General features: G+C 43.3%; 1 protein-coding gene across 4 annotated transcripts; it reads left to right on the forward strand.

Moving 5' to 3' along the window:
* Positions 1-4,841: 4,841 nt before the first annotated feature.
* CNR1 (cannabinoid receptor 1) lies at positions 4,842-22,933 on the forward strand. 4 transcript variants are annotated; one of them, XM_054279135.1, is made up of 4 exons: positions 4,842-5,022; positions 12,248-12,340; positions 12,786-12,842; positions 17,779-22,933. In XM_054279135.1, the coding sequence occupies exon 4, from the start codon at positions 17,840-17,842 to the stop codon at positions 19,259-19,261; it is 1,422 nt and encodes a 473-aa protein (XP_054135110.1). In that variant the 5' UTR covers positions 4,842-5,022; positions 12,248-12,340; positions 12,786-12,842; positions 17,779-17,839; the 3' UTR covers positions 19,262-22,933. The 4 variants fall into 4 exon arrangements, with proteins under 4 accessions (XP_054135110.1, XP_054135109.1, XP_054135107.1 ...); XM_054279132.1 differs by lacking the exon at positions 4,842-5,022 and adding an exon at positions 5,449-5,954; XM_054279133.1 differs by lacking the exons at positions 4,842-5,022; positions 12,786-12,842 and adding an exon at positions 5,449-5,954.
* The last annotated feature ends 2,876 nt before the right edge of the window (positions 22,934-25,809 follow it).

The following is a 25,809-nucleotide window of genomic DNA, read 5'->3' on the forward strand; positions in this document are numbered from 1 at the left end:
GACAGTGAAATTTCTGATTGGGTTTTTATTGTTATTGTTTGCAATGTGTTAGTGCCTGCAGGTCACAGACAGGATTATGACTTTGTTGTGATAGGTGTTCACAAACCACTAGTAACAGGCAGTTCTCACTTAGATGACCTTATACTTTAAACAGAAAAGCCTGAGAGTGAAGGAAGAAAGAAGATATTATTATCCTCATTTCATAGAGGGGCAGCAACTGTGCAGAAAGACAAACACCATTACGTCCCGAGGGGCTGAGCTCATGTTGCTCTTCCTGAACTCAGTAAAAACTGTGGGTGTTCAACAGCATGGAAAAAAAGGGGCCAACATCACATAACAAGTAAGGAGGAGAACCAGGACTTGATGGGTCCCAAACTGACCTTGCTTGTTTAACAGCTTGCAGAGAAAATGAAGAAAAGCTGAGAAATCATGTTTCTTTAGGAGTACTTGTTTGTGCTGCAGCACCAAACTTGTTGGTTCCTCAGGCTCTGTGATTCAGGGAGAGAAGGCTACCTTGGGAAATGGCCAAGGTTTCAGGTCTCGTTTTTCAATCTTTCATTCTCCTTTTCCAAAAAATTTCTGTTGTGGTCCTCAAGGTGTGCAGGGGCAGAATTGTACTTTTAGTGAACACCCTCCTTGACTTTCTCCAAAGACTGGGTAGTGTATGCCTGAGAAGGGGTGGAAAGGATCCACGAGCATCCATGGTGCTCATTGCTATCATAGCAGAAGTGTCCTAAAATGGATGGATAAAGATGAGCCTTTAGGATAAGCAGACAGTCTTCTAAATTAAGAACTGGACATAAGAATAAATCTTCTCTCTTGTTTGAAAATGATTTAAGGGACTGCCACATAAACCCTGTGAAAATCAATCTGCCTGTGGGCAGGACACCGAATAAGTGTTAAAAACCAGTGTACTGGCTTCCTCCATGAGCACGCTTCCAAGTGCATAATTTGTGTCTTGTTTGATAGTTGGCTCTACCTATGGATGAAGAGTGAAAAATGACCAAGACCTCTGAGTTTATTTGAGGCAGCAGGAGGAAAAACACTCTTGACAAGAAATTATGGAGAAATCCTGAAAACAATCATGGTGCTGCTGGGTGTACAAAACTAGTAAGCAAGTGATTTTTCTGAAATAATCAAAGCATCTAACCTGATTGTTGTACAGATTTTTTCCAGAGTAAATCATCAAGGTCTCACAATGCACCTCTGATCAACCTAAATAGATAAATAAAAAGCTTAATAGATAAAGGACAACGTTCCTGAAGTGGCAAAGTTAATTTTTCATAAAAATATAAAATCAAAGTATTTGGGAAAAAAAATCTGACTGAGAAGGCAAGAATTTGTGATTTAGAAAGAGCATAGGATCAGCTGGATTATCTCATCTGTTACCCCCTTGCCTCTTCTTCCTGAAATAAGAACTGAAGGAAATCCCAGTTGCAATATGTTGTGGTTTAACCCCAGCCAGCAACTAAGCACCACACAGCTGCTCACTTACTCCCTGCCCCCAGAGGTATGGGGAAGACAGTTGGGGGGAAAAAGGCAATACTCATGGGCTGAGATACACCCAGTTCAATAGGACAGAAAATTAAGGGGGGAAATGGATTTACAAAACAAGTGATGCATAATAATAACAGCAGTAATAATAACAATGCAACTGGAGTACACAAACCCAGTGATACACAATGCAGTTGCTGACCACCTGCTGACTGATGCCCAGCCAATCTCTGAGCAGTAACTCCAGGCAGCTTTCCCCCCACTTCACAAAAGTGAGCATGACATCAGGCAGTATGGAATATCCCTTTGGCCAGTTCAGGTCAGCTGTCCTGGCTCCATGTCCTCCCTGCTTCTTTTACCCCCAATCCACACACAGGTGAGAAGCCAAAAACTCCTTGACTTAGTGTAAACACTGCACTGGAACATCACTGAATGCACAATGAAAACATCACTGTGTTATCAACACAATTCTCATACTAAATCCAAAACACAGCAGTGTACCAGCTGCTAGGTAGAAAATTGACTTTATGACAGCCCGAATCAGGAGAAAATAGTACCTGGGGTGGTCAATCATGCACTTTAAAAGGCAGCTGAGTTCTAGAATTCCATCATGTGATTGAGAGGCCAGCAAAACTCAGATACTCTAGTTTCACTAGGTGTTTGCAGTTTAAAATTTTGCTCCAACCGAGAATAGCAGAATTCTTACCTCGAGAAAGCTGGGGAGAACACTAATTTCAGGTTTATGGTAATAAGTGATTGGTTGATGGGAATAAGCTTTCCAAATTTTTGTATTATTTTGCAATATATAATATAAAAGGAAATATTTTGAAACCAAAACTCATTTTGAAGGAAGAAACTGAAACGTTTAGCTTGGAAATGTCACAACGAGACATTCCCACACTGTTGGAACATCCCTCTACCACTTACTCTTTTTTAAATGACATTTTCAGTGCAACCAACACAAGTTTGCAAAGCATTTCAGTTTTGACAAGGTTGCATTTTCCAGTGGAAAGCCACTTTTTCAAAGGTTTTCAAAGCAGCTCCACTGGGAACAGGTGTCACAAGATTGCAACAACCTTGCCTTTGCAAAACTGCTAATTTACAAGCAGGATCCTGGAAGAGGGGCTGGGGTATACAAGGCTTTAGGGGTCCCAGGGTGCCCCATGGTTATAAAGGTTGAGACCCTGCTGCTTGAGTAACTTCTGGCTGCCCATACCTCTTGTCTCCTGCTGAACTTGTAGGCTGAACAGGCAGTAGCAACTGTGCAGGATTGCACAGGGGGAAAACCCCTCAGTATGTGGCCATGGCTACATGTTCAACTCTGCAATGTCCTTCTCTACAATCCAGGTTGAGAAGTGATGCAAAGAAGGATTATCCCGAGACCGGAGTAATGCTCAGTCCAGGATGGGAATCTTTAGCAAGCCAAGAATGTGGAGGTAGGATGAACAGTAACACATGCCCTTAAATTCCCTCAACAGGCTGATTTTGGTCTGGCAATGTCCACTTGATGTGACTTGCAAAGGGGATGTGTCCCTCCACAAACATGGAAGAGAAGTTTAACTGGGTAGGCTCACATTGAAAGCCAAAGTACTCAACATTTTCAATGAAATAAAAAGTCCTCTTAGAAGTTAGTACTTTCTGAAATGCATAGCTAAAGAGAAATCTGATCTGATTTAACACAGTCCTAAATAAAGTTCTTTTTACTTTCCACTGCTTCCGAATGACCAAACAGACGGACTAATACCAGAAACTCAAGCTGGGCACAAATGAGTTGGCCTTTTTTTTCCCTTCCACTTTTCGCACAGGGAGTGCCATTTGAAATTATCTCCTTTCTTGTTAATTTAACGATTACCATCAGAAAGAGCCAGCGGCTGAAAAATTATTGTCAGTAATTATGATCTTGCAGACTCGCTCTGGGACTCGATGCAGGGAAAACATTGGATTGTGAGAATGATGCTGTGCTCTTGAGCAGATGCACTTTGGTGGATGGAGCCTGGAGATTTTGTTGCCTCAGACCTTGGGGGCCCAGCTTGAGAAGCCTTCAGGAGGAAGAGTCACTGTGAGATAGCAGGCACATCTTGAGTTGGACACCTGTAAAATACAGCCATGGGAAACCTTTAATCATCACTTGTGAAGAGTTGAGTGTTTTTTTAACTTGATAAACAAGGAGAATCACATATTCCTCCTCTGTAGGTGGATGTATCAGTTCAGGTAAATGGTAGATGGACAAGTTAATGTCTTTAGACACCATGTCAAATGATAAATATTTATCATGTTTCAGTATTAATTCGTGTGAAGACAAATACATATGTATGACACTGCAGAGGCAGAAACACAGGATCAAAGCCAGCTAGATATCACAGTGCTTAGGAACTGGCTGCTGAATAAAGCTCAGCTTTCCAGTTATGCCCATTGCCTGCCCACCTTTGGAGCCATTTCGCCCCCCAGAGATGAGGGAATCCCCATCACTTCTGAGGGCTGCCATGACGGTGATCGTGTAAGCCTGAAAACACCGAAGGCGGGATTCGGGTAGTGAGAAAAAGGGAAATAAAGTATGTCAAAACCCTGGTGTTCCACAGGAAATACTGGGACGGGGAAAGGACGCCCCGCGAGGGCAGCCACAGCCGCCAATCTCCGCAGCCCGCTGGGTGCGCCAACCCCGCGGTCCCGGGCCAAGAGCGGAGCCGGTCCCCGCTATCCCCGCGGTCCCCACGCGGTGCGGGCGGCGGGGCCAGGCCGGGTCCCCGCGGCGGGGATGCGCCGTCCGCCCCCCCGGGCCGGAGGAGGCGCTGCCTTCCACATTGGCTGGGGGCGGGCGCGCCGCCTCCCCGGGCCCGCTCCCCGCGCCCGGCCGGGGGGCAGGCGGCGGAGCGCCGGCAGGACGGGGCTCACGGCCGGGCAGCGCCCACGGCCGGCGGGGCGCGGGGTGGGGCGCGGCCCGGAACGGAGTCGCTCTCCGCCGCCCGCCCCCGCGGTGCTCCCCGGTGTTCCCATGTCCCTCCCCCGGGGCGAACTTTGGCCAGCGCCGCCCGTCCGCCCCGGTGCTGCCAGGGCCGGGACAAAAGGCACACACTGACACGTGATGGGCGCCGGGCTTCATAAATGGGACCGGAGCGGGGCGGAAGGCGGGGGGGACGCAGCGGCGGCGTGTGCCGGAGCCACGCCGGGCGCCCGGCGGCTCCCGCGCTGCCTCCCCGCGCCGAGGCGGCGGCGGGCGGAGGCGGCGGAGGAGGGGGCGGGCGGGCGGCACATGGAGCGGCGGCGGCGGCAGGGCGGCGGAGCCCGGCGTGCCGCCTGAGCCGGGCGGGCGAGGGCGGCGGTGGTCGGAGAGGAGGCGCCGAGGGGAGGGAAGCGAAGAAGGGGAGGCAGCCGGGGGGAGAAGTCTCCCACCTCCTCCTTCCCCTCACCGGCACCGCCTCCTCGGCGCTCCCCAGTGCCGGGGTGCCCGGGTGGGGCGGCGCTCCTGCTCCCTGCCGGGGGTCGGCGCGGCCGGAGCGGGCGGGGAACGCGGCCGGTGCCGTGCGGAGGGTAAGGACGGCGCGGGCGGCGGGGGGGCAGGGGAGGGCGGCGGGTGCCCCCCGGTCGGGGGCCGGGGACCCTTCGTCCTCAAAGTTTGTTGGCGGCGTGGGTGGGAGGGGGTTTTTCGGGGAATGACACCGCCTGCCCCGACGGGCGGAGGGGAGGCGGCTGCCTGCGGAGCATCCCTCCCCGCGATCCGCCGCTGCGTCCCGCGGCGAGCGCGACCCACGCTGCGGCGGGGCCGGGGACCGCGCGGGTCTCGCCTGTGCCCCGGGCACGGCCCCGCGCCGCCGCCTCGGGCGAGTTGGAGTAGCCCGGGGGCACCCGGGACCAGCCGGCGGTCCCGGGAGCGCAGTGTGGCTCCGCGAGCCCGGCCGGAGGAGCGGGACCCGGCGGCCGAGGGGAGCCCGGCAGCGGGCGGGGTGCGGGCGGCTGGTGGCGTTATGGTTAACACGCGTCTATTCTTCTGTGCGCGGAGCCGGTAGCCTCCCGGGCTCCCACAGGACCTTATCTGACACCGGAGGTTTTTCCTCTTGTCCTGACCCACTGGTGATTTACAGCGGGTAGCGTTCAGCCCGGCTTTCCTGTGCACTTTTCCTCTCAAAACTCTGTCTGTGAGGCTGTGACCGAAATAAAATGCGGTTCGCAATTTTGCGCGCAGTGATGTTCCGTTAAAAAATGTCACTTAGTCGTTCAGCACCCTCAGAATATCAGTAGGGTTTGTTGGTTGGTTGCTTGGTTTGTTTTTGTCTGAAATTTGGAAGTCTGGGGGGGAAGGAGCTGAAAAAGAGTGAGCCTTTTAAACTTCACGCAGCGTTTGTCATGTGAAATCTTCATCTGTTGAGAAATAATTTTGAGTAACCAGATGGGCTTATTTCAAATGGGCATCTTTTTGTCTCAAAGACGTCTGCAAATCTCCATTGAGAATACCCCTGGATGAGGTATGTACCGAGCCTTTGGTAGGAGAGAGCTCATTACTGTGATTGCAGTTTGATTAAGTAAAATGGTGTCAGAAGATGAAGTCCATAGTTTTCCTTCTTTCTCTAAAATTGTTATCACTGTTATTTTCTCTATGGCAGCAAATTATAACATTAAGAGTTTCGGCACATGTTTTTTTTTTTTTTTTCTTTCAGAAGATAAAGGCTCATATATGACATACAGCCAGATAACAAAATTCCCCCTGAGTCTCTACTAGGGTTTAAAAAAAAAAAACAAACAAAAACAGTGTAGCTTTTTTAACCAGCTAAAGGTGTAGTAATTTTTTTTCCTTTTTTCTTAGATGCATCATGTTGTTTTCATTGTTATTGTTCACCCTTTCTTAAAGGAATATGGCATTCTCTGCTGGCGGTGGCATTGCTGTTAAGGCGAGGAATCAGAGCGCTACTAAATATGATGTTTAATAACAAAATGTACAGCATTGCTAAAATTACTTGGCTGTGCTTAATTATTTTTGTGTTACACCTCATATCAGCCACCAGCACGTGTTTTTCCTTCTCAAGAAGAGAAAAACACCCTGTGACTATAGTAGGAATATTTATTATGCAGGCAGAGTTTATTAAATCAGTCATAAAAGAAATGCACGTAACATCTTTAAACAGTTCAGAAGATGAATGTGTAATTCCTGATTTGCTTGAGGTTAAAATTAGTTTTGTAGCAACGAGTAACAGCTTTGCTTTATTATCTGTTGGTCGTTGGAATAAGAGGCAGAACCATTTGAATAAAACCATTTTAAAGCAGAAATCATAAAAACAAATAATTGTTTGACTGAGCCAGCAGGCACCTATTGCCAGAAATGGGAAAAAAAAAAGTTGACTAGGTAAAGAAATTGACTTATTTGCCGAGAATTTAGCTTGTTGACCAGTCTGTGGTACCTAAACACACAGGAATGGAATCAAAATACCTATAAAACTCAAGGTGAAGGTGGAAGCAGGTTACAGTATTGCGAGGATGAGCCGGTGGATGCCTTTGATCCTGGCTGTTGTTCTTTGATGAATGATGTGAGCTCAGTTGCATAAAGGACCCCGTTAAAGGCTTTCATGCTCTGTTGAAGGACTGACAGGTCCTAGCCAGTGCAAACCTCTCTTTAACTTCCCCTATTACAAGTTTTTGATTGGGCAGCAGAAGTTTAGAAAGAAATAACTTTATTTTTTTCTTTTTGAAGCCATTTTTGACTTTCAGCCTTTAATGTGGCTGTCTCTAAATGCTTGCATCCCACTGGGAATTTTGATGCTGAAAATGCTACACACTAGAGAGGGAGAGCTGACATTTTTTATTGAGTTGAGGTGAGGTAGGTGAGGAGACTAAGAATCAAAACTCATGTATTAATTTAGTATTGCCCAAGATTTTTATAAATACATTGCCATTCTTGATGCTGCAGGTCTCATGCACTGTCTTCTGCTCTCCTAGTTTCTCTAATTCTGCCTAGTTCAAAGAGAAATTACTGTAACTTCTCAAATGCAAACTTTGTGACCTATCTAGCGACCTACCTAGGCATCTGCAGAATTCATTTTTCTCAATGGTGATTGTTATTAATTTCTTTCCAGATGTCTATTTTGTCTTTATTTGACAGTCCTCATGAAACAGTAAATTATTTTTTTGCTGCAATTTCTGAAATAGTTTAGGCTATGTAACATGATGAATGTTCTACAAAACCACTCATTGACCATTTAGGTGAGAATGTGGAGATTTTTCTCTTCTCTAGCAGCAAATTCGCAGTCTGGTGATGGTTTAAAATTCATTCTGTGGGCGACCCTAACACTGGGATTTGGCCAAGTTCAAAGCAGCTATGCAGATGGACACACAAGACAGAAGGCAGAGGGAAATAGACCCTTTTAATCATAACAAGGCTGCTCTTGTTTTCTTATCTACAGTGGAAATGCATGCAAGTCCCTTGCACCTAAAAGCAAGCTTGCAAATGTGCTAGAATAGACAGCAAGAGCATTTGTTACTAATGCAAAGTTAAAAATGTGACAACCTGTCTTCTCAGTGCTGCTCTGTATGTCTCCATTTCTAGACTGACACTGTACTGCTGCCAAAAGTGCACATCCCACCACTGTTGGTGGGATAAGGATTCCCCCCCAAACTCACACCTTTGAAAGTGTGTGGCTTTGTTAATGACTGCTGAAACCAGCTATGACCTGTCCTTTTGAAATGGCTGTAAGGACTTATAAATCAATTTCTTGTTAGAAAGAACTTTTTTCCCCCCTTTTTCCCGAAGGTACCATTGTTGCCCATGAAAAATGATTGGGTTTGCAACATAAGGTCGGAGCACATTTTATTCTGCCATTTGTGCCTCATGCAGGGGCATTATGGTGGTGCACACCCCAAGCTTGGTTCTGCTTCTCTTCAGTAGGAACATCCTTTCTTGGTGAAACTGACCACATCCAAATTACAGACAAAATAGGTATTTCATTACAGTGTATGACAATTGTGATGTTCACTTCTTATACCTTGGCTGGACTGTTGGTGAAAGTGGATGTTCTCTACAATTCAGATGTTGCATTGTTTGTGTAGATTGAGGCTAGATGGCATCAAATAGTGCCTCATCCTTTGTTAACCTCTTTTATGGCAATTATGTATTCTTGAAAAAGATGTGTTTACTCACTACAAAGTACTGAGCAGAAGCAGGTCTGTACTGTCAATTCCCTTTCAGCCCTCGCTGGAGTAGTTTCCATCTTTCTGCATTTTAATAAACATTTCAAAGTTTATGTTTAGGATCTTGGGGGGCTCCCACCTTCCTGTTCTCCTGAGGATGTGAAACATGCTCTCAGAAATCGCTGCTCTTAGTCAGTTGTGCCTCTGTTTTAAGGAATGCAGCTCTGAAGTCCAGACTATGTACATGCCTGGGATGTTAGGTGACATATGTATACATACATGCAAAATAACTTTTGCAGGATCTCAGTGATAGATATATTATATTTAGATTCTTGCTTTTAGCCAAAAAGGCTGTGTATAAGGGGATTCAGAAGGATGTTCAGCAATCATCTTGCCTATATTTTTAGTACCTACACTTGTCTGCGTGTACTCTAGCACTTGAAATTTAGGTTTATGCATGACATACTGCAGGGTTTGTAAGACTTCAGTTCTTCCTCTAGGCATGTGATTTTTTTGTTTATGTCTATTTGTAAGTTTATGCATAGAAGCATACCTATATATATAAAGTCATAACTCATCCCTCAGTATATTTTAGCTATTTTTCCAAGTCTGATGTAATATTGGTTGGAGTCTCTCCACAATTTGTTGTTCTGCTTCTTGGATATCAAATTCTACTGTAATTCTTTTTCACTTCTCCTCTTCCCTCCCTCTCTCCTTTTTTTTAAAAAAAGAAAAGCATCTGCATATTTCAAAGACATACACCATTGCCAAGCAATCTGGCGTAGTGGCTTAATATGCTGGCAAATAATTTCACAAGTTATTTGTGTGTGTGAAGGCAGTATATTTGAATATCGTGATATTGTGAATGTAACTATGAAGACAGTTATCTGAGCTTGTTTAAATCTTAGGAAAGGCCAGATATCTCCAGAAATGAAAAAATGGTATTCATTTTTTAATTGGGAGTGTGTATTTTTGTCCTTTGCTAATGCTGGTGGCACGGGACATGGCAGTTGCCAAAAGCCTTTTTGTCCTAGCTTCTGAGCATTGCCAGTACTTGATGGCCTAAAAAAAGTCTGCAGGAGAGGCAGACTCTTGAAGACTGAGTTAGAAGGGATGTTGCTTTGCAATGTGTTGCTGGCCTTCTGTGCACTAACATTTGTCATTGACTCTGAACCTCTTTTTTCTTTTTTTTTGGCGTGTTTTTCCATCGTATGGGTCACTCAGTGGCTCCATTTGAGCACTCTCTTCCTTTCCACCTTTGAAGTCCACATCCTGTATGTCATTTTCCTTAAGCAGTTTGTTTTTTGTTAATGTCCCTGGCCAAATTTGCTCAGCTAACCTCTCCTGAGTGTCCCCAGCCTGGTCTCAACTGTCAGCGTGTACAATGCTGTCCTTTTCTCTGACCTTACCAAGGATGGCTTCTCAGAGCCCTTTGCATCTTTCTTCATCATTTGAATACAGATCAGAAATGGACTTTCAAAAGAGCAAGTCATTGCCTGCAGAGTGAGCAGTGGATCTGTTCTTTCTTTATGGTGAGATCTGAAAAATCCCACTAGCTTTATCTTCCAGCTTACAGAGGTGTCTATGAAGTTCGCACAGATCAGAAGAGGAGGGAGGTTTTCTCTCGTGAATTTTCTTCTCCACCTGATCTGCTTTCCTCCAGCCCATCACAAAGGCAATTCTTCTCTTTCTCTTAAAATCTGCTTTCCTCCAGCCCATCACAAAGGCAATTCTTCCCTTTCTCTAAAATCTGTATCGCTGCCTCACTGAGGCACTTCCACTTGGGTCTCCCTTTCTTACCTTTCTCCACTTTGCTCCTGTCTTGCCTGGAGATGTCTTATTCCCAGTATAAGGACAGTAGTTATCTTTCCTCTCTCCTAGCAATCCTTACCACACCAATAACTTAAACCCCGTTACCATTGCTCTCGGCATCTCCTTGCTATCTCATGATTTCTTTAATTAAAACTTGTTACAGCCAGTTTGTTGAGGGGGGATGAGAAGGCAGACATATACTCTGTGCAGTTTATGAGAATTCTCCCTGGAGCCTGATGTTTTTGCTATTTTTCAGTCTCTAAACCTTACTCTTTTAATAAAGTTCTTTAATATCTTCTGCTGCAACAAATTTGTGACCTTCTGTGTTCTGTTCTGGTCATTGGATGGAAACTATTTTCTAGGAGTGGTTCTCTCCCTCTCTCTCTCTTTTCTTCCTAATAAATGTGGTTTTCCTCCAGTTTGATCTTCTAGACATTACATTCTTCTGGAGATCTTTAGCATTTCGCATCCAATGGAGACTGGTCTTTTATGTCCTGCTCTGTTGTTTCAAATTACTTCTCTCCCTTAAACTACACGTGTACTAAGCTGCCATTTCTTCTAGGTACTTCCAGGAGACTGAGTGTTAACCCCTTATCTCTTTTGCACCTGGCTGGGCTACTCTTTCTCCATTTAACATTTATGTCAATTCTGCTCAGCAATAAGTGCCTGCACCTTTTGGCATTAGAGAATGGATAGAGAAAAGGCTGGAAATGAGAGGATTTCTGTCGGAATTTTAAAATCCGAGATGAACTCTTTTGTGATAAACTTTGAGAGTTCAAAATTAACCAGTTTCCATTCCAGTTCTCTTCCATTTTCTTTAAGTACCACGGTATTGTATCAAACTTTTCATATTATCTGTCCATTCTTCTTCATTGGAAAAGAAGAATAGAAAGTCCTTTATTGGGAAACCAGTCCTTAAACTCTGATTTTAAGCAAGTAACAAGGTCATGATTGCTTCACTGTTTCCTTTCATCTGAGTCTTTCATACTTCAGCAAGATTCCTCATCGTCTTTCAAAATTCTATCTTTAGATGAAATTAAGACAATATGAAGTAAACTGTGAAAGGTCTTTAAATCTACAATTTTACAATAGCCACCTCTGCCTTCCATCCCTTTTCCCAAAAGCTGGGCAGAGCAGGTAGCTCTAGTTTCCTGTTAATATTACCCTGATGGTCCCCTTGGCTGGTTTGTGACTTCAATACTTCATCTTGTCTATAACTTGGTGGGAAATGTGTTGTATAAGGGGTTGTGTTTTACAAGCTGAGGAGTTTTGGGTGACCTCAGGAGTTCTAGAGATTTTTCACAGACAGACAGGGCAGCTGCCCCCACACTTCCTCCTCTGCATCTCTGTGGGATGCAGGAGGTGCACCCTTGGTTTGCTTAATTCAGAGGAAGGGCTTCAAGCTAAGCTTCTCGTCAGGCATGCACCCTGCCTCTTGGAATATCACTTGGTGTCTTTATTTCTGGATGTTTAGCTCTCAATCCAACATGGAACAACTCGAGCAGTTCAGAGATGGGCAGCAGGATGTAGAGGTTGCCAGCACGCTCACCTGGCTCACAGAGAGCAAAGTTTTGGTCCTTCCCCCATACCAGAAGGAGCAGGACTTCAGCCTTGCTTTTTGAACCTCTGATATTAGACACATGTATATGCTCTGGCTGTTTGGGATGTAAGGTGCAGCCTCCTTTTCTCTGTACCTGCAAATCACCTGTGCTGAAACTGGTACACACATCTTGCCAACTTTGGACGGAGGAAATTATACTGTTCCTTTAAAAGTATTGTCCATCACTGATTAACACCCTGTTTTCCCCCTTGTTTTGTTTTTTTTCAGGTTGTCAGCTGCTGGATGCTGGGGGGTGTCACATAGGAGCTATTTGCCCACAAATTGGAACAGTCCAGCCCTTATCCTGCTAGTGTGCAAACGGTATGTTAATTAACACAAATAACCATGTACATGTGCCTTCTTGCTAATTAAGGTTCAGCTTGCCAAAGATATGATCATGTTACATAAGAACAAAATTGGGTTCATTACTTGCATGCCCTAGTTTACCCCATAGCTGATAGTGCCTTGCTGTATCTAGAAGATAACATCGCTAATTTGCTCCTCTCCTAGTGTCTGTGCTCCTTCCCGATCCCTCACACAGAGAAAATTCTGACTGAAATGAATGCAAGTTTTCCTGAATTAGGAGTGACAGCATATTTGCCATTTTTAGCTAGGAGTAGCACAGTTTTGGAGATGGAGTAGTAAACCAGTAAATAGGATAGGGGTAGCATTGCCTTCGCATTCTTCTCAGCATGTGTTTTTTCCTTGCTTGGTGTTACTGAGTCTGAGAGTGCCATTTCTTAGTCTGCACATTTCTTTCTCTAAGGCTTGGAAACCTTGTTCTGTCCTCGAAGCTGTATTGTCCATCACCATATGGGATAAGGTAATTATTAGCCATATAAATTTTCATTTTATAGGACAGTTCTAATTCTAGAGGCCAACAGTTACCATGGTAGATCTCATTTCTCTCGCAGTTTTACAGCTGACTGCATATGAGTTTAAATTATTGCTGTTTCTCCTGTGGTAGTACTTTGTGGACCCAGTTTGGGAGGACTCCCACTTATTGGGCGCTCTGCAAACTTATCAGAAGATAATGCTCTTCTCTGAATGACTTAGAACATTATAAGGTATAAACAAGGAGAGTGCATTTGTATATTTTTATGCATTCAGAAATTGATTGAGTTCTTCCTACTTGTCCTTTAGCCTGTTCTTAATTAACTATGATTATCATTGAAGAAATGTATAGACATGGAGATCAAAATATTTTCTAAAATGGAAGCCAAAAAGCTTTGATTGTGGATTCCCCTTTCTTGTTTTGATTCCTTTTCTTGCAATGTCAACATTTTTGCATCTATCAGTATCATCATTGTATTGCTCATAATTCTGAGGAAGAGAATAAATACTCACTCCTTCTATTCAGGCTATTAAAATTGCTTTATCAATCATCCTGTTTTGAAAATTGTAACAAATTCAGCTCTTTTTGTAGACAATGATAAAAACTTTCCAGCTCTCCTGAATACAGTAGGAGAAGATGGGTAATAGCATTTTAATGAAGTCATGTTCATGTTCAAGTGAACTGGTCTTGTGAACAAACAAGAAGTCCAAAGGAGGTATAATTCCCCCTGTTGTCCTTCATGATGAGTTACCAGCCTCTTATGTACTATATATTTTTTATTTTGCCTGAAGTGTATTTGCATTCTGATATCCAAGCATCTTTTAGCGCTATATGTAACCACACAATGGAGGGCACTAGTAAGGCGTGCCCCTTCAATTCTTCACTAATTCTTTCGCTTTGAAGGCAGAGCCTTACGAAATTGTGTCTCCAACCTTCAGGTGATGTTTAACACCTCGTGTGTTTGATCCCTGGTGAAGTAGGCAGGGAAAAAGGGCCGAAGGAAGTTGGACGCTGTCGCTGCAGACCGCTCAGCCGGGAGTTTGTCAAAGCCACTCCACCTAGTGGCGGTCACTTCGCACAGCTGGGCTGGCAGTGCCCATCAACATCTGCCGGCTGATGGGAGAACGGTCTGAAATGGTGCTCAGCTACGATTGTTCTGCTCTGGTCTTCAAGATGAAAGATCCTTGAAGTTTTTCTCTGTTGTTTAATTCTTATCTGCAATCATAATTCAGTACTTGCTGTGAATTGCATGCAGTTGTGGAAGTACGCGAAACATTTTGAGTGCCAGTGTTGGTGCAGCCTCTCCTTCATATTTAATCAATGTTTCAGTCCTTTTAAAAGCTCTTTTAAAATGAGTGAGGTGGTTGAGCTCATTTATGAAAGGAATGAAGCTGAGAGCTTTAAAAACTCAAAGTTGGAAGAGTGGATTCTGGCAGGGCAGGAGAGTTCTTGGCAGAACAGGGAGGCTCTCCCTTACTGCTAGTCTGCCCATGAGGGGAGCTTTCTGCAGCACACAGCTGTCACTCCAGACCCAGGGAGAGAGGATGAACCTGTGTGGAGGACACTTCTTCCCTGTGGAAGCTCTGAGAAGCCAGAGGGACTCCTGGAATATTTCCTGTGGAGATGGTAGTGGCTCTTGGGCACAACGGGTTTGGATTGCGTTGAAGCCAGCTGCAAAGAGCAGTGTGGCTGCATGGGGTGGGGTGTCTGCTTTCACGGGTGCTGCCTGCTCACCACTCCAGGTTTGGACAGAAATGCTCAGAGCCAAAATGTGTGTGACACTGGCATTGCTTCTGTCACTGTCTTTTCTTTCTATGTCAAATGGTGCAGCACCTGTGTCCTGATATCTGCAGTGCCAGAGATCCAGTCTTGTTTTCGCCAGACAGCAATGGAAAACATCACTGATCTCTTCAGTGCATTTTAGTAGTGAGCTTATACTGGGATAAACTAGTATCTAAATTAAAATAAATGAATTTCCTGTAAAGTGTAATTCCAGATCAGGCAAATGGTTGTTTTACTGCAACTTTAATAAAAATCAACTGCAGCTTGAATAGGTGCATGCACACATACTGCTAGAAATTTCCAATTAGGATATTCCCAGCAGCAAACAAAACCAAAATTAATGTTAGCAGCATCCCCCAAAGCCTAAACTACACTACTAATGAACTCCCAAGTACTCTGAAAGAAAGCTCTCTTTGCAGAGACAATAAGGTGAAAATTACTGTAATAATCTCAATGTAAAAATACAGAGGAAAAAAAAAATCATTGACATTCAAAGTAAGACTTGCCTCTCCTGATCCCATTAACCATGTTGTTAGCATAGCATATGCATGCATAGTGATATTGTCACATAACTCACTGCCACCTTCAAAAGAGCACACAAGAATCCGTGTTCTTTCATTTGTATTTCAAATAAAGATACGGGTTGCATGGCACCTAATTCTGAGAAAGTCTGTACTTGACATGACTCCAGCAGGGATCAGCTACCTCATAACAATTTGTTTGTCTGTCTAGCAGAAGTGCTCAGTTGAATACAATTTATGAAGCTTTCCTCAGACATAATCTTCTCGACATGGGGCTGTGGCTTTACTCATTAAAATGGTTCCCTTCTGTCAAAAGCTTGAATAGTAGAGGATACCACAGCAATCTTTACATATTTATAGAACTACTTTTTAATTTAATATTTTTGGGTAGTTTTCAAATTAATAACACATTCTTCACTTCTGGTTGTAAAATGGTGTTACAATGCCAAGCTTAAAGTTGCCAGGCTTCACCCAAAGCAGATTTGTCAACAGAGTCATCTGTGCAGCATGTAACATCTGCAAATTCTCTAGGAACAGCTATAAAACAGAAAAGTACCTTCCATATTAGATGATTGCTGTTCATTTTTAATGTATGCTTCAGTGACATTTCCCTCCTTCACTGCTCACGCCCTCAAAATTAAATTCCTTAATACTGTCAGTCTGTCTAATAATTGTTATTTGCTGAGCAAACTGTGTCTGCAAAAGCTGACTCAGCCAGTATATTTTGTGTGTTGTGTCTATCCCAGTAAGGGTTGTTTGTATTCATACTTTCTTGCAGCATTGGAGTTTCAGTGTCTTCTGAAGGTCTAAGTTCATATATTCCCTTTAATACTCAATGTCCATGCCTGCTTAATAAAAGGCAAAACTTGAAAGAGCTATGGAAAAAGTCTTGGGTGTTCATATGCTACAAGGGCAGTATAAATATATCATCAGCCAAGTGATCTCTGCTTCTTTGGAAATGCTCATGATTTCACATATTTTTGAGTACTGCTATTGTTGTAGAGAGGCATTCTTCTTTGCTATAGTTATCATGGGAAAAGAGAGCAGTGGTACCTGCTGTGCATGTCTTCTCTTTAGGAGTTGAGGTGATCAGTACTCTGATTTTGTACTAAATAAACTCTTGCTGCCTTTCTAAGCATTTATTGTCAGTTGTGTAAAGTGAACAGGTTAGGTCAGTACAAGCCTATGTACTGGCATCTAGGATTTCTTGAGCGCAACAATTTCCTCCACACTAAAAGCAAGAAGAAGCTTGGTTTGCTCCTGTTGCTGATTAATCATCGAGATGTCCCATAGCAGATGTAGAATATTTGTAGCACACAGAAAGAGTGATTCTGGCTCTTATTTGTATTCAGATCACTCTCATCCATTGAGGTGGTGGAAGGGGGCCCTAAAGCAGATGTTCAATCCATATTCAAGGCATTTTCTGTCAGCAAAGTAATATAAAGGAGTACAGCATAGCAAGAGCTGTAAGATTTGTGTTATATGTTGATGCATGCTCAGGTGCTGATGGGGTCCTCTCCCAAGGGAACCCTGACCAGGAGTTGTTCCCCACAGCTAGTCACCATCCATGAGCAAAGGCTGTACTTGACAGATCTGAGACCACTGGCTACTTGGGGACCTTCTGCTGGGTCCCCCCAGTTTTGGAGGGGACAGAATGTTTTTGAGGGTGTCCCCAGGGGTACAAATCACATTACAATGCTTCTCACAGAAGCAGTAGCTCCTGGTTCCTTTTGCCTGGAATTTTGGGCGCGGCTTAAACTTGGTGCCATGTTTATCTAGGCAAACTTGAACCGTCCTGACTGAGGCTTCTGGTGTGTACAGAGCAGATTACTGATTCTCTCAGTGACATAGCACGGCTGTCACCTTTCCTGAAACTGTGGACAGAGCTGGGTAACAGCTGATTAACCCGCCTCCCTCATATTGCACGAACATCCCAGTACCTTAGTTTGCTTAGCAGAAGGAAGGAATAGAATAATTTTGTATATGAGTGTAATGAAACGATATATTTATTGATCTAATACCTTGCTAATAAATTTGCAGTAGCAAATTCAGGATGTTAATAGGCCTGAGATTGCCATTGCAGGGTAATAAGAATATGGAGGCATACTGGGCAAACTGTGAAATCTGGAGTGCATGGCTCTGTCCCTACCGCTTCTCTGTTGTCAGTTTTTCAAAACCCTCTGTGCCTTTTGAAAGAAAAACAAAGAAGGTGGTGACTCAGTTTAGTGCTGCTCCTGCAGTGGCTCTTGGTATTATCTAAATGAAGCAAGCCCAAGGAATATTAGTCTGCAAGGTGCTTTGCAGTCAGGAGCTGAGAAAAATATCTTTCTGGTGGAGCAGCTCATAAGGTTTCGATGAGAAATGAAAATTTCTTTCCTGTGAAACACTCAATTCCCTGTGCCTCTGTTTTTCATGTTGCTTCTTAGTGTAATTCAGTTCTAGTGAAATCTAGGTGATTTCTCTCTAAGTGCTTAACCCACCCTGATTTCCCACAATGGCGAAGTTAGACCTGCACTGAATACCAGAGAAGGGTTGATTTTGTTTGACACAGTTCAGCTAAGTTGTCCGTGGAGTTTGTCTCCCTGTTTATGTTAATGAAGTCTGATCTTTTCCCCATGTAGGACTTCCTCCGATGCATTTTTCCATCCCCCAAGTATCTCTGAAACCAACAAGACTGGGGTTATGAAGTCAATTCTAGATGGCCTCGCAGATACAACCTTCCGAACAATCACGACAGATCTCCTTTACGTGGGCTCCAACGATATCCAGTACGAAGACATGAAAGGTGACATGGCATCCAAGATGGGGTACTACCCCCAAAAGTTCCCCCTTTCTTCCTTCAGGGGTGATCCTTTCCAAGAAAAAATGACTGGAGGAGATGATTCCCTGTTGAGCATTATTCCCTCAGAGCAGGTCAACATCACAGAGTTTTACAACAAGTCCCTGTCCACTTTTAAGGATAATGAGGAGAATATACAGTGCGGGGAGAACTTTATGGATATGGAGTGTTTTATGATCCTGAACCCCAGCCAGCAGCTGGCCATCGCCGTGCTGTCGCTCACCCTGGGCACCTTCACAGTCCTAGAGAACCTCCTCGTCCTGTGCGTCATCCTCCACTCCCGAAGCCTCCGGTGCAGACCCTCCTACCATTTCATCGGCAGCCTGGCTGTGGCCGACCTCCTGGGCAGCGTGATTTTTGTCTACAGTTTTGTGGATTTCCATGTTTTCCACCGGAAGGATAGCCCCAACGTCTTCTTGTTCAAACTGGGTGGAGTTACAGCCTCCTTCACCGCCTCCGTAGGTAGCCTTTTCCTCACGGCAATAGACCGGTACATCTCTATACACAGGCCGCTAGCTTATAAAAGGATTGTTACCCGACCAAAGGCTGTCGTAGCATTTTGTGTGATGTGGACCATCGCTATCGTAATAGCCGTTCTTCCTCTGCTCGGCTGGAACTGCAAAAAGCTCAACTCTGTTTGTTCGGACATATTCCCTCTCATCGATGAGACGTACCTGATGTTCTGGATCGGGGTCACCAGCGTCCTCTTGTTGTTCATTGTCTATGCCTACATGTACATTCTGTGGAAGGCTCACAGCCACGCTGTTCGCATGCTGCAGCGAGGCACGCAGAAAAGCATAATCATCCAGTCCACGGAGGATGGTAAGGTTCAAATCACTAGGCCTGATCAAACTCGTATGGACATCAGGTTAGCCAAAACCTTGGTCCTTATCCTAGTTGTTTTAATCATATGCTGGGGCCCTCTCCTCGCCATCATGGTGTACGATGTCTTTGGGAAAATGAACAAGCTCATCAAGACTATCTTTGCCTTCTGTAGCATGCTCTGTTTGCTGAATTCAACAGTGAATCCCATCATCTACGCTCTGAGGAGCAAGGACTTGCGACATGCCTTCCGCAGCATGTTCCCCACCTGCGAAGGGACGGCGCAGCCCCTGGATAACAGCATGGAGTCTGACTGCCAGCACAAACACGCCAACAACGCGGGGAACGTGCACAGGGCTGCTGAGAGCTGCATTAAGAGCACAGTTAAGATTGCCAAAGTTACCATGTCTGTCTCCACAGACACAACTGCTGAAGCGTTGTAAGTCAGAGACTTCTTAGCGTTGTGAAAAAAAGGAGTTTAAGTTTAAAAAAAATAAAAATTTAAAAAATCAACAACAAAGAGAACCAAACCCATGGCTTAACGTGTTTGTACACTCCTGTAATATTTTTTGGTTTGTCATTGTAAACTGAGCGATGATTGTGTTAAGAGCATTACCATTAGCCGGTTCATCAGGTTTTACAATTAGGGATTCTAGCTAAATTTTCACAAGTTTTTCTCAAAAGGTGTTTACTGAATAATAATTTTTCCTGAAAGAGGACAGAGAAAATACCAGATTAGCAATCATTCCTTTGGGGGTGTGAAGAAGAATTGTGAAACCTAATTGAAAAGTAACACGTCCTAAACCAATACCATCAAATAAGAAAAAAAAGCCTTGTAATCATGCTGTTCATTTCAATGTGAAATGTATTTCATGTCTCTAAGTAATAGGAGTTTCTGAATTTTTCCAAAAGCAGCAGTGCTGAGTTTAGAGGTTTTGTAAAACGTGTCGTGTCCCGTGAATTGTGTGCTGTTTTATTATGTGTTATTGATATTTGTCTGATTAAACAAAGTGATAAGGTAGAATTCCGTGGAAATAACGTGAAACGTGATATGTAAACCCCATTGAAAACACTTATTGTATTTGAAGAATTCCTATGAGACATTTTGGAAATTTTACACTTTTAGTGGTCTTCTGTGGACTTAGAGGAGAGGCTTTGTGTTCTTCTACTAAAATTATTTCCAACTACCCTTTACTTTCATATGCATATGAGACTAACAGCAACAGAGGAATAGAGGAGGAATGTGAGAAAGGAGTGCACTGGTTCAGACTTTTAAATACCACTGCGTTTATACAGAAGGATTATTTTTGGTTGCACAGACTACTGCCCAGCTCTTGGGCGTTGCCTGAACACGAGTACTGAAAAGCAAAGGTTCGGATATTTGGTTCCTTTAATGGGCATCTGGTTTTAAGCCATGTGCTGGTGTTGGACCACTGAAGACAGCATGTGTCAGACTCAATGTGCGATGTTATCACTGTGCAGTCAATGTGTTCTTGAGGTGTGTCACATTCCTGTATCCCAGATCTAAGCAGATTCAGAGCCTGAGATGCCAAACTCTCGTCTTCACTAAAAGAGGAGGAAATATTGTCAGACTTAGACATTTTCTTATTGTGTGAGTGTGTATATAAATAAATATCTCTGTGTGTTTATGTGTGTGTGCGTGTGTGTGTGTGTGTTTAAGTATTCTGACTAGTGTGAATCATGGTAGCATAGCTATGATAGGACACTATGACCAAATGTAACTGTATTTCTTGTTGCACGCTTTGCACACGAATTCTGTTTCTAAAATTGAGTTCTTCCAATTGATTACTGGTGAAAGTACCGTATTAAGAACATCTTGTTCCATGCCGAAGCGTGTATCCGTGTGCTAGAGGAAGCAACTTTCAGTTGCACTTGAGAATAAAGGGAAACGAGAGGTAGAGAGCATGGAATGAGCCTGCTTTGACAAATGCTGCAGCTGATGGTGTTCCTGAAGACTGAGAAAGCCAGGAATAAATTGTAGTTTGTTTTAAAGTTGTGAGTTCATTCAAATCTGATAGCTTGCATTGAGGTGTGTCTCTCTGAAACCACTGACAAGGTTTGACACTACCAGGAAGAAGTTACTGAAGGAAAATAGTGACTCTGTTCCGTGATGGGACAGTTTCTGCAGCTGGGACTGTCACAAGGAACATGCTACCAGATAGCCTTTGCAGCATGGATATTCTGTGGTTCTGTTCTGAGTCATAAGGTCTGGGATCCTCTACACTGCTGCTATGGTTTTTCAGACTGTTTCTTCATCCTGCTGTCTGATTTCTACCAAAATAGCTGAAAATGCAGCTTAGTCCTTTAGCTGCCTGGCACTTACTGCAGCAGGGGTGACTTCCTCTGTGGCACAGGGCAAGTGGAGCCAAGTCCAGACTGCCCTGCCACCCATCCTTGTGCTTAAGTAGGCAGAGAGAGGGGGCAACAGCCCCGGGTCTCTGGCTCCCTTAGTGCAGGCCAGAGCAGGTGGCTGAACAAACACCCAGCTCCTTTCAGCCAGTGGCTCTGTGGGGGTGCACATGGCTCCAAGTTTAGGCTTGGTGAGGGATGGCATCTCTTAAAGATAAGATTGGACCAGGTGAGGTGCTGAGCAACAGCTGGAAGAGACAGGGGTACTTACCTCCTCCACCCACCTACCCTGCAGCTTGCCTGTGTGATGGGACAGGGCACTACTGTGCGCTCAAGGGGCCCACTGCAGTCAGCCAAAACCAGTGGATTGCAGAGGATTCCCTGAGGATATCAAGTCCTTCTGAAAGATCTTTCTTATGTCTAGGTCTAGTCCATCCTAAAGCAGTCCTCTTGGAGGAGTGGGGGAAAGCCCATTTGAAATGTTAAGGGTATTTTAAGAGCCATTTTTGAAACTGTCTTCTTGTGAATTAAATGCAAACTTTGTGGAATTTTGTTGTGCATTCAAGTTCTAAATTTTACGATAAATCATGGGACAATGGGGCTGTCTTGGCACTTAACTTGGTGCTTACTGATATAATAAGAAATAGCATCCTGTGAAATGTTATCATCTGTCATCAGTATCTTCATTTGCATAATGAGTTTTTCTAAAGCTCTGGGAAGTGCATCGGTTCACTTAGAACCATTTATTAAAGAGTTGGCAACAATTTCCTTACATGTTGCACACTAAGTAGAACTATTCTTTCATTAGAAAAATCTGCTGCCGTTCTGAGATAAGCTGTACTTATACTTCAGCTTTAGGTATTCCTAATTTGCAGTTGGCTACCTTCACTTAGTGATAGCACAGCCAAACGATACTGTGTTCCACAGCCACCCACACCATCGTAATCATCATCATCATCATCCACCCACCACCTCTAGTTGCAGTTACGTGTGTGTGTACCAACTCCAAGTGTCACGTATCTACCGAGAAGACCATCTATGTCACACGTGTGCAGAGTTAGATTCTCGACAGTCTAATTGTATATTTGTATGATACAATCTCCTCAGTGCTGTGCAATCACTATCCACATCTTGCACTGGCCTTTCGATGAAAATTTTAGTGTGTCTGTTGTGAGATTGACAGCACGTTCTATCTGCTGTTATTGGGCTGAATGTATGTAAATAAGTCATTTTAAAAAAAAAAAGTCATCTGTACAAGCAGTGGCCTAAAAAGTCTGTAATTGTGGACTAGGAAAATTGTTGAAGTTGCTGTGACATCTCAAATACTACCTTTGAATAAACTGTTTACAGGGTCTCTTGGGATGCTGTTTCACAGTGAAAGGAGAATTTTTTCTTGTGATAATATGAGGTAAAGAAATCAGATTACCTGAGATTTTTATTTCCAGTGTTTCGAAGTGGAGAACATAACTCTTTATTGTCTGTAAATCTAACATTATTACTTCCTCTTAGAAGAATATTGTATCATTAGATGTTTGTTTGAGCTGGTAACATTCTTGCAAATGTTGCAATATTTTTCATTAGCAACCTGTATAATAGTTTGTACACAAGTACTGTTCAGATTGTCATGAAAAGTAGCTTTGACCATTTAATTACCAGTAGCAGAATAGTATTTCTGTAAGATTTCCAGTGTATTCCTACCATATCATATTTTATTTCTATAATGTAATTAAACTGTTATTTATTCATGGAGAAAAAGTATTCCTCTGCTTTTTTGTTTTCCAAATTTTGAGGTAACTGAGGAAGCCACATGATGATGCTGCCTCATCCCACGATGGTGCTCTACGTTTTGTTTATAAGTTTGTCTGTCAGATTCTGAAACAACTGCTTAAACAACTTGACAACAGGTTGTCAAGCTTTGTGGGTTTTAATTGTACGTTGATGTGTTTGAAGGAGGAGGCAGATCATATATTTTATATTTGTGTATCCAGTACTATGGAGACAAGAGAAATGACAGTTCAAACTTCATCTCCTGTTCCATTATGTAGGCAATTTCCCCTTTCCTCAGTATTAGCCAAAATGCAATAAATTCCTTTTGCCTTCCTCAGATTAATGTTAGCTCAAAGATGGCACATTTAAACAAACCCTGTACTTCTGAAAAACAAAACACAAAAGAACAGAAGAAAGGAATACAAATTAAAATAGTGCTGCCAGCAGCAGTGGTGACCTAAATGAGTTATTGGGGGTTGCAAATGTAATCAAAGATTGGAGATAAACAAAGAGTTATTCTAGTTTTGGCCGCTGCCAGTGGGGACAGAGTTGATGGGTGTAGGGAGTGGATGATGAAGTGGCCCAGGAGGGATTCATTGAAGCTGTGCAGGCTCAGCCGTGCCACTGCCTCTGAATCACATTAGAGTGCTCCCACTGCTGCTCATCCCCATATGAAAGGAAGGGTTGAAAAAGCCCACTAAATGCTGTAGAAAGGTCCCTGCCTATTTCAGAGGATCAGTTTTCCATATGACTTAATCTCAGATTCATGTTACTTGGGCAATTTTCCTTCTTCACATCTGTGGTTTGAAATCATCCTTAGGGGATAAAGTGAGCATGTCACAGAATCAGGAATCATTTAGGTTGGAAAAGACCTCTAGGATCATCAAGCCCAAACATGAACCGCGCACTGCCAAGGCTTGGGATCATGGTTGTGTCACAATAATTTTATTTTTAAAAATTGGGTCAGTGAATTGAGAAAGTCTTGGCAAAGCAAAAGCAACTAGAAATAAAAGATTAGATCTTAATTTGATCTGTAACAGCATACTACATTTAAATTAAATCTGAATACTTCTACTAAAAGCTGTCACTTTGAAAGCAGCCAGGAGACAATTCCCTCTGTATTTCCATGGTCATTGGAAAACAAGGCTTATGCTGCCACAAACCAACAGCTCCTCTTGACAGTAACATCTGGCTGTATTTATAAGTCTCTTCTGAACAACACAAGAGGAAATAATGACAACTTTGCAAGCAACTGCTTTCCCACACTATACCAGCTCAGGAAGCATGTGGGCAAATGTGCTGTCATCGTTTCACCCCTTCACATCTCTTATTGTTTCTGCTTTTCTGACAGCTGTTTTAAGAAGTCACAATATCATCATGCACACGCATCAATAAAACATCTTCAGCTTGTTGGGTTTATTGGGTTGGGTTTTTTAAATGTTTTGTCTTCAATGAAAGTACAGCTTTGACTTGTTGGAAAATTAGGGAACAGTTTATAATAGAAGGGAGAAAGAATAATTTTTCCTGTGTTTAAGAAAGCATAGAGTAGGGAGTGTATCTGACAGTTTATAATATGTGTCTCCCTCCATTCTGTTTTTGTCCATTGGTCTTTTTAGGTAGTTGATACAAAGGATTTTCTTTGAATAGCAGTACAAAATATGAAGCACAATTGCCGTTAACAGAACTCCTTTAATATGAACAGCCATCTAATACTGATCTTTGAAGTTCAGTTAGGAGAAAAAGTGATAATGAACCCAAGGTAATCTTAATGACAAGGTATGACATGTCCTGCTATTGCTTTCCAATAAATCATCTTTCGTATTTAGAGCAGCACTCACTTTAATGCTAAAGCATTTTAAGGTATTGAATCCTGTCTCAATAAAGTCTCTCCAAATTTTTATTGACTTCAGCAGAAACTATATCTTATCCCGGGTTTTTGAACTATCAGTGTGCATTTGGAAAGTGCAATTTTATACTGCAGTATATTTGCATTTTCACTGACATTAAAACAAAGATGGGACAGGATAAATAACAGCCTCTATATTCATTGGGGGTTTTTACCACCAAGAAAATCTATTTTGAATTTTGGTGGGTCAATGCAGAATCGTAAAGTCTGGCAGGAGTTCAATGGACTTGTCATGTGAGTGAAGAAATTTATTTATCTATATGTGTGCAGATGAGGTGGGGAACATCATGAATGAAGCTGCTCTCAGTAATGCTGACAGAGTTGCTTCCTGGCTGCTTGCACTGGTGCTGTTTTGATGCTGCTTTCTTTCCTTCTCACCTGTGTATGCATGGTGAAAAAGGCCACACGCATTCAAAATCTTTCCCCAAAATAAAGTAGCATCTCTACCTATTTTTTGTTTTATTTTTGTGATATTAATAACATTTATTGATATTATTATGGAAAGCAATGTCACAACCTCTGTTTCCATGAAAGGGAATCCTCTCCTGCCATTTGAAGCTGTATCTGGATGGATCAAGTCCTAACATTGTTACGTGAACCATTTCTTCTTTTTCTGCATGGAATTCATTGTAAGTCCTTCCAGGGCTCAGCACAACAGGGATACTCCACTTTGCATCTAGCTGAAGAGAGGGATAAGGAAAGGGAGCTGGAAACTCCTTGGTCCTTGTTTGTGCCAGGCTGTTCGTGGAGCTGGTGTGTGTGTAATGCTGCGAGGGTCTCTGGGGACTTCCCCGCGCTGTCTGCTCCCTGCAGAAAGGTGGCTGCTGTGACCTGGCTGACAGCAGAAACCACATCAAGAGGGGTGAAGAATAATCTTCTGTGGTTGAAATTCGGAAGAGAAAGGATTTAAGACTTTGCAGTGTAATGAACCAGAGACGGGGATCTGCT

Source organism: Melozone crissalis, unplaced genomic scaffold (assembly GCF_028551555.1).
Source record: "Melozone crissalis strain CALT ecotype California unplaced genomic scaffold, PUWL_Pcris_2 ptg000027l_1, whole genome shotgun sequence".
In the NCBI taxonomy this organism is placed as follows: Eukaryota; Metazoa; Chordata; class Aves; order Passeriformes; family Passerellidae; genus Melozone; species Melozone crissalis.

Excerpts from the sequence above, each read along its gene's own strand:
- CNR1 (XM_054279132.1), top strand. Across the intron at positions 12,341-12,785 it reads ATCCTGCTAGTGTGCAAACG|GCTTGGAAACCTTGTTCTGT; the intron begins GTATGTTAATTA and ends TCTTTCTCTAAG. Across the intron at positions 12,843-17,778 it reads CCATCACCATATGGGATAAG|GACTTCCTCCGATGCATTTT; the intron begins GTAATTATTAGC and ends TTCCCCATGTAG.